This window comes from Grampus griseus, assembly GCF_964374135.1.
Source record: "Grampus griseus genome assembly, chromosome: 2".
NCBI classification, from domain to species: Eukaryota; Metazoa; Chordata; class Mammalia; order Artiodactyla; family Delphinidae; genus Grampus; species Grampus griseus.
This window is the reverse complement of record NC_139018.1, coordinates 140,195,202-140,207,099: the sequence shown is the minus strand read 5'-3', so window position 1 is coordinate 140,207,099 and position 11,898 is coordinate 140,195,202. Positions and strand designations below refer to the sequence as shown.

Genomic DNA, 11,898 nt, shown 5'->3' with positions numbered 1-11,898 from the left:
AAAATTTTAGCTATCCCCCAAAGTAGAAAGAATAGAATACTAAGCTCCCATATAGCCATCACCAGTTTCAATAATTCTCAACATTTTGTCATTTAAACTTTTTGATCATGCATCCTAGTAGTAAAAAAGAGTTTTGTATCCCCAATCTGGTTACGTTTTTGTTTGTTAGTTATATATACATACCCCTGTACTGTTGTATTATTACACAAAAAAAATAGAAAACTGAGTGGTGGAAACAGGGCTTCTAATATCTTCTCTACACCCTATATACATCACACACTCTGCTTTGGATCCTAATTATTTAGAAACATAATAATAATTCATCAAACGTGTGTTGGAACCCACTGTCACAGACACCATGTGGGGGCCGAGAGGGAAGGTGCTGGGGCAGAATAACAGGTCTCACCGCTTGCAGTCCGCTAGGTCAGCAGAATGTCACCCACCAACCTCTCCAGGTGAGATGCCTGTGCGAGCCCCACTGGGATATTGACCTTCTCAACTGCCTCTTCCGGGAACAAGAGCCCCGCTATGAACCCTAAACCCTGCACTCTGGGCATGTTTTATGCTTTGTTGTTATTTCTTATTTTTACAGATTATTCCTCCTGGTCCTCTGAGATAATTTTGACTGCTTTGATTTTTTTTTTTCTGTTTGGACCTTTGCTGCCTTAAAAAACAAACTGTTTTATCAGTCATATTTTAGAGTAATCTTTATCCTTAGTTTATCTTATTAACTTTTCTTCCCTTTTACCTTTCATTTAAAAATAAGGACTAGGAAGGGGCAACACATGGGATACAGATATGGTGACAGGCCATGTCACAGGTTAGAAGGTTTGGGTGCCAGCACTTTCTCTGCTCTGCTCTGCTCTTTGTAGCTTCTTTTCATCCTCACAGCAGGACTCATTTGGTCCTTGGGAGAAGATTGGATCCCAAATTCAGTTGGCAAAAAAGGCATGGTCTCAATGTTAAAAATAAAATAAAAACTACCCACTCAGGTGATTCAGGGGCTCTGAGAGTCAAAGTACCCTGTAAAACTGGACTAAGACCAGCCTGAAGATAGTGTAGCACTGGCCACCTGCTGGGAGAAAAGCCTTACCTTATTCCCAGAAGTTAGGAGCCTTACAGTTTTGTGAACTCAAGATCTAGCCCACTGGCGTGGCTGAGCACCAGCTGCTGCCCAATTTTAACACTGCAGAGGGCAAAGGAAGAGGCTGGGGAGCTGAGGTCAGGGAGGGCTGGCAGAGCGCTGGCACGTCTGATCCTGGAGATTTGTAAAGTATTTTGAATTATATTTTAAGGTTGTTTTGTTTTGTTTTGATGGTGATATAATAGAGTCTCTAACCAAGCTATGAAATCCTTTTTATTCTGCTCGTTTTGTAAGGCAGAATTAAAATGCTCCATTTAGCCCCCAGGGAATGAATTAATAGCCTCTTCTTTGCAGTGGGCAGGTCTTCCTGACTCCCTCCCTCCCTTCATCATGAGAACCAAAGGAAGCCCTGGCTGTGGCTGGAATGATCCTGGAATGTGGCTGGGTTCCCAAGAGAGGCACAGTTGTCCCTTTGTTAGACTCTTTTTTAAAAGAGGGGACCTATAACGTCGCCCATTAACTATAGCCTGCATATAAATAAGAAGCGCTTGCAAACTCAGGGAATCTGCCTTCCTGCCCTTTTAAAGTCTCCAGTCTTCCCCCCAGAGAAATGTATTCAGAACCAGGGGTTAGTCTTTCATGATCGAAAGAAGAGCTAAACAGCATTGTGGGCGGGCTGGAGGTCCTGTAGAGCAAATTAGTGAGTGCGAGGGTTACCTCAGAGCCAAGCATTAACACACCATGTCTAGTAGTGCCTTTATGATCTGTTAAACTTCTACCCAGTCTCCTGTTCCACCTCTAGCTCTACTGGGGAGGAGGGAAACAGATGGGAGCTCAAATATATAGAGTTATTTAGAAGGATTGAGGTAGCATTTTAATTCTGTAGGAGGAAGCATGGGAAGGTCAATAAATAGCCTTGGGACTTGTAGCTAACCTTTATAAAATATTGTCGACACTTACCCCAAATGAGACTGTTGGATCCAATATAAAAGGTAAGTATGCTGTTTATACTGCAAGATAGCCAGATACCCTAGCAGGGCTCTTACCCTTTAATTGAATCTTGGGTCGTCAGTAGATTTATGAGAACATAATAAAATTTTGTCTGGAACATTTCTGGAAAAATATTTTTTATTTTTTCTGTATATGTCAGCAAAAATCCACTTACAATCTCAAAAATAAATGATTTTGTGTGGGTGACTGAGCAAAGGAGGCAAAATGGTGAGGTGAAGAGAACCCTGAAGGAGACTCAGAATCCTGAGTTCAAGTTGCCAGGCTGTGTGACGGTGAGAAAAAATCACTTCATCTCTCTGGGTCCTGGTTTCTCATCTGTAGAAGGAAAGCACGGAGCTGGATTCCATTATGGTCAGCAGTCCTTTTGCTTATCACTCTGATAAGCCAGCAGCCCTGTTCCCTTGTGTTGCTCATCCCCACCTTATTTTCACCTGCTCTGGGCTGAAAAGCCAGGTGGTCCAGTTTATTAGGCTCAGGTAAGGTGTAATGGAGAACCTGAGGAGCTCCCTTCCAAGTGCTCTCCTGGAGGGTTCTGTTTTTGTTGCTTAGAGACTCTCTTTGCTTCCTGGTTTGCTGCTGAGGTGGGTGAAGTTGTCACATAAATGACCCCTGGTTCAGGCTAGCACATTGTCCTCATACCGTAAAATAACGGTATCATCACATCCAGTGCAACTCCTGTCAGTATGTATTTCTAGTATTGACAGTGGTATTCCAGAAAAATATCTGTTGCTCTGACAGGATTTTTTTTTTTCTTGCGCTTTAGTTATCATAATGTCTACAAATGAAGCTACTGAGAGTTGTCTTATGTGGAATTGTTTCTGTTTGAGATAGTGATTGGGCATCCCCTTGTAAAGATACTGAGGTTATGGTATTCTGGATCAAGACTTTTCAGAGGAACCATTAATATGCTTAATCTCTGTCTTCTCAAATGTTTTAAATATATTTTTAAAAACTCAGTAGAACTTCTTACAGTGCAGGAATGTACTTGGCCATCCTACTAGCATTTAGAAATCTATATTTCACTTGAGAGAAGTTGCAAATTACATTTCTCCTTTTTTTAATAACATCGTATAGAAATACAGCTGTAAGTGAGAATTGATTTTGCTGCAAGAAAGAAGTGTGGCTTGGTCATTCACGTATAAAGAATATGCTATAGCATATATACCTTTAATAATGACAGTCTCCTTGAGTTGGCAGTAAGCAGCTCTCCAATTCTCAAACTTCAGCTCATTCCATGACTAACATGGGCTTAGTAGTAGGAATCTGCTTGTGGTTTGTTAGTCATGTAAGAAAGATCTGGGGTTTCTAATTAGCCACAAACTTAATGATCTGCCAGTGATGGGGTACGTCTGCTAAAAGAATCAATGCAAATGTAGGTCACATTGATAGATCAATAGTGTCTAATTAGAGGAAGTAATCTTCCTCCCAGGAAAGGTAAGGAAATCCAGCTGCCACGTTCAGCCATTCACCCCAGGCTGCAGCTTTCACAGGTGATGTGAGGTGACTGCATATGGTGCTGCATGTAAAGACACCTGCGTGAGGTCTCGGTCCTTGGGGGGAGTGCTCTGGGAGTGTGGTCCTGTCTGCCGTTGCCCTGCAAATCCACAACGCTGCTTCTTTTGGAGGATTCACGTGTCCTGTTTCATCTCGGAAAGAGTTCCGCTATCAGCATTAGCCATGTCGCCCCCGCCCTATCAGCCACCCTAATACCTGGAAACCTGAACCAATTTGCCATCCATGTAGAGGTATTTTCAGAAGCAATCAGGAGCATGCAATTCTGCAAAACGGGGAGAGCCTGAAACGGGGGCTCTCTGCAAGTGGACATTCAATTCCCAGAAGTACCTTGAACTGCTTTGAATTCGCCTCCTCCCCCCAAAGCCCAGCCACAGAAACTAAGTAAGAATTGCCTATGGCTAGCTACTTGCCAACTCAGGAAGCACCTGTACCCTCCCACCCCGGCCTCATTGTCCTTCACTGTTGAGGTCCGTGGAACCTTGGTGTTTGGTCTGTGCTCCACCTAGTCTACCCTCTCTCAGATTTGGGGACCTAAGCCCAGAATCCACCTTTCCCCTGCCTTGGGTTACCACTCGGTCATTCCTCTCCATGCTCAGGCCCTGGCAATTCAGTCACAATGTGAAACAGAATTCTCTGGCCACCCCTTCACTGCTCAGTTTCCTACTGAGAGCCTCCTGGTGCTAACCCTCACCCCTGCATTACCTCAGGCAGCCAACAAGGACACTGCCACTCCCCATGTGCGGTTCCCATCCGCTTTCTAGTGCCTGGGGCCCTGCAGTAAGACCAATGCTGGCCTGGGCCTTGAAGCGTTTATTGGACCTCCCATCCCTATGTATTTCAGAATAAAAACTGTTACGCCATCCAGAACAAACAAACAAAAAGATAAGGAAATCCAGCTAAATTCTGATTTTTCCCACACTGAATACTTTGAATGTTATTGGACAGTCTCTCAAATAGAGTCTTCCTCTTCTGTGTTGTCCTTTTCTTGCTTGTATCCTAAGAATGTGCTCGGTCTACCTATGGGTAGTCCAGCACCGGATCCCAGATATCAGTGTGGAGGAGCTTTTGTATACGGGTGTGCAGGAGTCCTGTCTTCTCTACTTAGTGTCTGGGTCCCACGTTTTCAGATCGGGTGGTGCTTGTCAGAACCTGAGCCTGAGGCCCTCCTTAAAACATGTAGGCACCAATTTGCAGGCTCTTTTGACTTTACACTTCCCTCGTTGCTCTTCGTGAAAAGCAGGACTCTCCGTCTCACTGCAGTCTCTCTGCCATCACTGCCACATCCGTCAGCTTTGCTACAGTACCAACCAATTCAAAAACTTTCAGCAAACCTTTGTTTTTCACTCATATTCCCTGCTGTGCTCTCCTCCCTGTATCTTCCCCTTCTGCAACTGAGGTTGAAGCAGCATCCGCTCTTTGGGACATGGCATTCTCATGGCAGAAGGAAGGGTGTGAGAGTTTCTGTTTGGACAAAATGTATATCACGTGTGCTCATGATCCATTGATTAAAGCAAGTCACAAGGCCCTGCCAACATTCTTTTTAGGCATTCATCCCAGATTGCAGCTTTCAGAGGTGACATGGCATGGGCAGCAGATGGGTGTGGGAGGCTCAGAATGCTGGAGGATGCCCCTAACGATGATGTCACTCCTGCTGTCCACAGAAGGGCTCTGCAGGGTGGCCTCACCTTTCACAAGATGCTCTCCAGTGTCCCACCACCTGGATATCCATCCTCCTTCTGATGCCCAGTGTATTGGCCTGCTTGACCTTCCCTAATAGAATACCACAGACTGGGTGGCTTAAACAACAGAAATTTATTTTTTCATAGTTCTGGAGGCTGCAAAGTTCAAAATCAAGGTGTTGGTAGTTTGGTTTCTATTGAGGACTCTCTTCCTGGCTTGCAGATGGCTGCCTTCTTGCTTTGTCCTCACATGGCCTTTCATCTGTGTGCGTGTCCTCCTGGTGTCTCTTCCTCTTCTTAAAAGGACACCAGTCCTAAAAAAAAAAAAAGAAGAAGAAGACACCAGTCCTATGGATTAGATCCTACCTTATGACCTCATTTAACCTTAATTACTTCCTTAAAGACCCCATCTCCAAATACAGTCACATTGGGGATTAGGGCTTTAATGCACAAATTCTGGGGGACACAGTTCAGTCTGTAACACCCAGTTTCCTTGGGATCAAGCAGCTTTCACACACATAATCTAATTTCGTTTTCTCAACAAGCCTGTGAGGAAGTTATCAGATGATCATTTCCACTTTACAGATAAGGAAGACAAACGAAGTAACTTGTTAGTAAGTGGAAGATTCTGGACTGAGACTGTTTTCTTTGATTCCAAACCACAAGTTCTTTGAACTGTATAATGGAGTTGTGGCCTTATGAATGTTGGAAATGAAATACTGTATGCTTATTGAATTAATAACTGTAAGGATTACATAATATATGGAAGATTGTTTACAAAATGTTAAGTACGGAAAATAGATCACAAAAGTAAATGTGCTATGGGTACCACCAGGTAAAAACTATGGATAAAACTTGAAAAGGAACAGAAAAAATGAAGTACTTGACCTTCAGGGTGGTAGGGTTTTATTTCTTTTTTGTATTAAAGTTAGCTTAAGAAATACATTTTTAAATAACAGAATTTTAGCTCTTATCAAGGACGAGATTGGAAGTTGGTGGGAACAGGAGAACTGTGTGTCTGTTTGTCCCTAGCTTTCTGGGATCCAGAGACTTAGGCCAACTGCCAAACACCATAGTGTTTAACAGACTCCTTCACTGTGAAACCTCCTCCAGTTCCAGCTTCCTGGGCTGAACTGCTCTAGTTCATTTGATGGGCAAGACCCTGTGAGTTGAGAGGGCTAAAGTCAAATATAGTGTGGAAGAAGATCAGCTACTACAGGGGCAGAGAGTTGAACTTGTGCCACGGTGAGGAAGAGAAGAAAATTTCAAATGTGGCCAGAGATTTCCCCCTCCACACACACACACACTGAGTCCAAGTAATAATAGAGGATCTGGGCCAGCAGGGGTTAAGGCAAAACAGGCAAGTGTAAATAGAAAATATATGTGTAGTAGGAAGTTCAGAAGACATTCCAAGAGCTTTCTGCTTTTTGGATCCCCCCCCTTTATTTTTAATTTTATTATTTTGGCCACGCCGTGCGGCATGCGGGATCTCAGTTCCCCTGCAGTGGAAGCACAGAGTCTTAACCACTGCACCGCCGGGGAAGTCCCCTTGGATCCCCTTCTAAAGACCCTCGGTGCCCCTTCTGTAGGCTGGCCTCTGGGAGCTCAGTCTGGCAGTAGTTGTGCTCTACGACTCCTAGAGGAAAATGTTATTTTCAAGTACAGTTAACATTCGTGTGATTTTATTACCAGAGAGTCCTCCCTTTTCTTTTATCCTGGAACAAAGTAATCTATCTCTTAAAAATTATGTCTGCTGTGTAAGCAGGTCCTGATAAAGTGTGCCTTGGGTATTCATCCTCTTGATTAACAAAGGTGTTTCAACTTATCACTCCCTAGATTAGTGTGCTGTCTTGTCTGAGATCAACATCCATCTTACCTATCACAATGGATGTTTTTCTTCCAGTACCAGAGGTTGTTCCTCAGTAAGATCTCTTTATTTTAGGAGTTAATAGATTTGGATTGTAAAACTAGAGAACTGAGACAGGCTGGGACCTGGGACCCTTTGCTGACAGAACTGTTCAACTAAACTAGTCCAGACATTTTATCAGTCCACTCGGGAGAAATAGGAGTCATTCCCAAATCCGATATAAGAAAATCTGTGTGTTTATAACAAAGAAAAATTAGCGACCAATTCTTAACTAAAAGAAGCTCCCCCAGAAAGACATACTCCGTCAGAGGATTCCTTTCATAGTAAGCTAGGTATTTGACATATGATTCAGTTTACATAAAAGAAAATCTGTTTTCATGTATTTCACAAACATCTCTGGCATAATATTGTATACACATTGCCCCATTATGTGAGGTAGAATGGTCCAGCCTAGGATTTGGTTTTTGCTTGTGACCACCTAGAGGGATGAGATAAAGAGGATGGGAGGGAGACACAAGAGGAAGGGGATATGGGGATATACGTATGCATATAGCTGATTCACTTTGTAATACAGCAGAAACTAACACAGCACTGTAAAGCAATTATACTCCAACAAAGATGTTAAAAAAAAAAAAAAGGTTGCCTTTTATCATGCCAAACTCAAAAATGTTAAGAATGTCACCCAAGCCTCCATTAATAAAAGATTTTGTATTTATTGACCATGGATTTATCTTGAATCTGTTTGTATTTTCATTTGTACCATTTGGGGTATAAATGAGTTGATAATGAGTTGTGTGTTTCCCACTTGTATTCAGGTAGTATTCTTTTTTCTCGCCTTGACTCAGGGGTCACAAACTCAGATGTCTAACATAAGAAGTCAGCTACTCTCAATTTCAGTCCCCATTGCCAAGTGGGAATTTGGGACCAGTGTGGCCAAGATGTTCAGATTTTTCACTAGAAGCCCCAAACCTGAATTTTTAAACATTGTCGAGTCAATCAAAAATATAAAAAGACACCGTATAGAGCAAGTAGTCCGCAGTCCCCAGGAGGTATCCCATTTTATTTCTGGATGCCACATCTATGTTTCTGAACACTGCACGCTGTAGGTACTCAGTTCGCTTCTGTCTTAAGTATACCTCTTTTATATTTCATGCTTATCTCCTAATTCCTGGGATTTGATGTATGAGTCCATAGTCTCCAAATTGTGACAACTTTTAATATATCATTCTTTCAGCTTTCATCTTCACACACTAAAGACTATTTTAAATTATTCTGTAATGATGTAGAAACAGCTCCATGTGCTGCATTTTATTTACCTTGACTCAAGGCACAGTCATAGACACCAGTAAAATTATAAAGTCAGCCTTGTCATCTGTTGTTGTGATCAGTTGGTGTTCTTGAGGGTGAGTGGCAATGTCACGGTCACAGGCCAACTCTCTCCCTTCTCTCCACAGCCGGCGTTCCACCCAGCTGACAGCGTGCGCGGAACCCGCCACCATGGGCTGGTGGAGAGGCCGTCCCGGACCCGCTTCCACCCCCTCCACCGACGGTCTGGGGACAAGCCAGGACGACAAATATCCTTTTTCATTGTCTGAGAAGAGGATAAGTTTTGAAAGGTTTTCAGGATGTATCTTCCCTGTCATTCCCCTTTGGCCTCAAAATCTTCATTTTATCTGATGAACAGAGGCAAGAAAAATAAGTGAGTTGGAAACCAGAAACATCTCCGCAGGTAAAAATTGGAAGGATCATTGTAGATGTTTACTTTATGAAAGTGTCAATAAAGTTCAGTTTAATGAAGTAACTGAACATAAACAACATGTAATTCAGCCCCACTGCAAGGCCTTCTCAGCATTTTCTTCAGAAATCAGCAGTCAAAATTAAACGTGACTTTGAATCAGGTTAGATAGATTTAATCTGTCCAGCCAAAACAAACAGATAGGTGATTTGTTTTTATTTCTGATGACCCACTGACCTGCTGCTAGAACTTACAGAAGAAATTTTATATGATTTTCTATTTATGGAGTTTCAAACTCAATAGATGACAACTAAAATATAAAGCTGGTATTTAGGAAAATCTTACGTAGTGATATTCACTCACACCAAATCCTATGCTATTAAGTAGGAAGAAAAAAAGGAGATTGTGAATTCATCTGACAATTTTATTTTTGAGGCCAGAGTGGGGTGTGCTGCTCGGGGTCCAGCATTGTGCTCAGGGCTTTTGGAAACAGACCTGAGCTGGATTTTGTGGGAGGAGGGCCTGAGTTCTCACTTCACTCTTCTCACCCGCAGGGGTGGAGGAAGACGAGAAAGGCGGGGTAAGTCTTACTGCAGAGCTGGATTCCTGGCAGTGATGGTAGAGTTCGCTTCGCCAGCCTAGAAACCAGGAAGTGGGGGGAGGACGCTTATGTTTACTGAGCACCTACCCATGCCAGACACTGTGCTGGGCAGTTCATATGTCATTTAGTCCTCAATACTTACTGAGCAGTTTACTTTTTTTAACCCCCATTTTCCAATGAGGAAACTGAGTGTCAGAGTAACTTGCCCAAAATTCCACTGCTGAGGTTGGAGGGGCCCAGATTTAGCCCAGGTCAAGCTGACCCCCCAGCCTGAGCCCCTCCCTCGCTACAGCACTCAGTGGTCCCCAGGACCACACTCAAGAGAGACCCCCTGGGAGGAGTTGCGGGGGGTGGGGGCGGGGGTGGGGGTGGGGGGTCGCACAGAGGAAACCACTGCTTCTCTTGCCCTTGGGCTTCTTGCAGTTTTCTGTCAATGTGAGGCGAGGGTAATGACCCCAATGAATGTTTACTTCTCCTCTCTTCCACCCCCAGGGACACACCACATTTGGTCCACTGAGATACCTTGACTTCTAATTTTGTGTATCATGTGACCATTATCTGGGAAAATGAAGTTGATAACTAATTTTTCCAATTTCTTTCTGGGAGGCGAGAATTCTACCATTTAACCACCAATACCCCTCAAATTCCTTTCTGGAATGTGTAGTAACTTTTACATAGAATGCAAAAGGAAAGGAGAATTCAGGCAGTACTGCAGCTAATTCACATGTGTGCGGGTGGAGTAGTACCTGGAACCATTGTCTAAATTGCTTGGAATTTTCAAGTAAAAGAGTGTTTCTTGATGTAACTAACATTGTATCTTTTTCTAATTTCTCAATTCCCTCTTTCCCTTGTAGGTGTTCTCTCTGAATATTATAATACATATAGATATATTTATAGCTATTTCAAATCCTTTTTGCAGCAAGTATAGTCTAAATATATGCATATACTCACAGCTTTTTAAACTAGAGGACTGTCTAGAAGAGGAGGAGATTGAAGAAAAGCAACGGAGAAAAATGTTCATTCACTTAACAGTTAGTGTTAGGCACCATTTAGACACTATAGATATCATGGGAAACATAACGTAGTCCCTGCCCTCAAGTTGCTTGTAGTTCAGTGGGAGAGGCAGCTGGCCAAGCGAACGGTGTCAGCACAGTGTGGTGAGCTGCAGGTGATGCAGCTTAGGGGCTGTGCAAGCTCAGAGTAGCACAGCCTGCACCAGTCTTGGGGAGATGGAGAAGGCATCCCAGAGGAAAATCTGAGGCTTGAAGGATAGGTAACAAGTGAGGGGATAGCATGTTTATTTATTTAACAGGTATTCACAGAGCCCCTTCTCTGTACAAGGTACTGTTCTAAGCACTGGGGACTCAGAGGTGTATGAGACAGACGTGTCCCTGCCTTCTTGAGTTTACAGTCCTGTGGGAGATGACAGACAACAAACAGGTGAAAAAAAAAAAAAGAAAAAATTATTAAAGGAAAATAACTTCAGGTGGTTGTGATATGCAGGGAGGAAGACAGCCGGGAGGAGATGTTTCAGGTGGAGCGAACAGCTTGTGCAAAGTGCCGGAGGGAAGACTTCACTGTCTGTTCAGGTGACTCTATCTCTTTTCAGGTAATAAGTCATAGGTTAGAACTTGACTGTGTATACGGGTCAATTCATGAGAGCAGCAGCAAAGCAGATCAACTCCTAAGGGCAGGAGAAGCAAGAACCAAATAAATATACAGATGAATTAAAGTTGTTCATCAGACAGTGCAAGTCTGATTCACCGACCATGAGATGTCTCTCTGAAGCACCTAACGGGGGTCCTGGGACTGACATCTGCTGACTCAAAAGAGTTCTTTAGCGTAGGCCTGCCCATGAATAAACAGAGAGTCTCTTGAAGAATCAAGGGACCTTGAGCTCCTAGTAAAATATAAAAGTGGGATGATTTTATGTCGAAGATATGAATATATTCAGGAGAAGATGGGGAAGAGGGCTGCAATTCCATCTTTCCTTTCCTGGCCTGCATTCATTTGATTTTGCAATAATTTGCTTAAAATCGTTGCCTTTCTCACCGATCTATTACTTCCTTAATGAAGTTTTATTATTCGGAAGTATTAACACCGGTTTGAATCTTTGCTAGAACAAAGAGAAGAAATGTATTCAGAATTTTCTTCTTCCAGCTGTTTCTTGGCTTGGGTGTTATTTTAGAACGCGCACAGTGACTTAGAGAAGGGTTCAGTCCTATGATCTCAAATGAACATTGTTAACAGTGTGGGCACCACAAGCAGCGGAGATCTGGCACAAGGGCATTCCTCCCGCGGTGGGCAGTGGGCGGCCACCGTAGCAGGGAAGGCTGGCACAGTGGGCTCTGGGCTCTGCTGTTGGCATGGCGGCCGCCAGAAGCAGAGACCAGGGCACTGCCCACC

The 11,898-nt window shown here is 43.3% G+C and overlaps 1 protein-coding gene across 1 annotated transcript in view; it reads left to right on the top strand.

Annotated features, from left to right (window-relative positions):
- Positions 1 to 11,898, top strand: part of CRTC3 (CREB regulated transcription coactivator 3) — a gene marked incomplete at its 5' end in the record, with an annotated part of 99,424 nt that overhangs the window by 51,015 nt on the left and 36,511 nt on the right. The window contains one exon of the mRNA XM_082649101.1: positions 8,611 to 8,730. Within this exon, the coding sequence (XP_082505227.1) occupies positions 8,611 to 8,730 (120 nt within the window). The remainder of the gene's footprint in view (positions 1 to 8,610; positions 8,731 to 11,898) is intronic.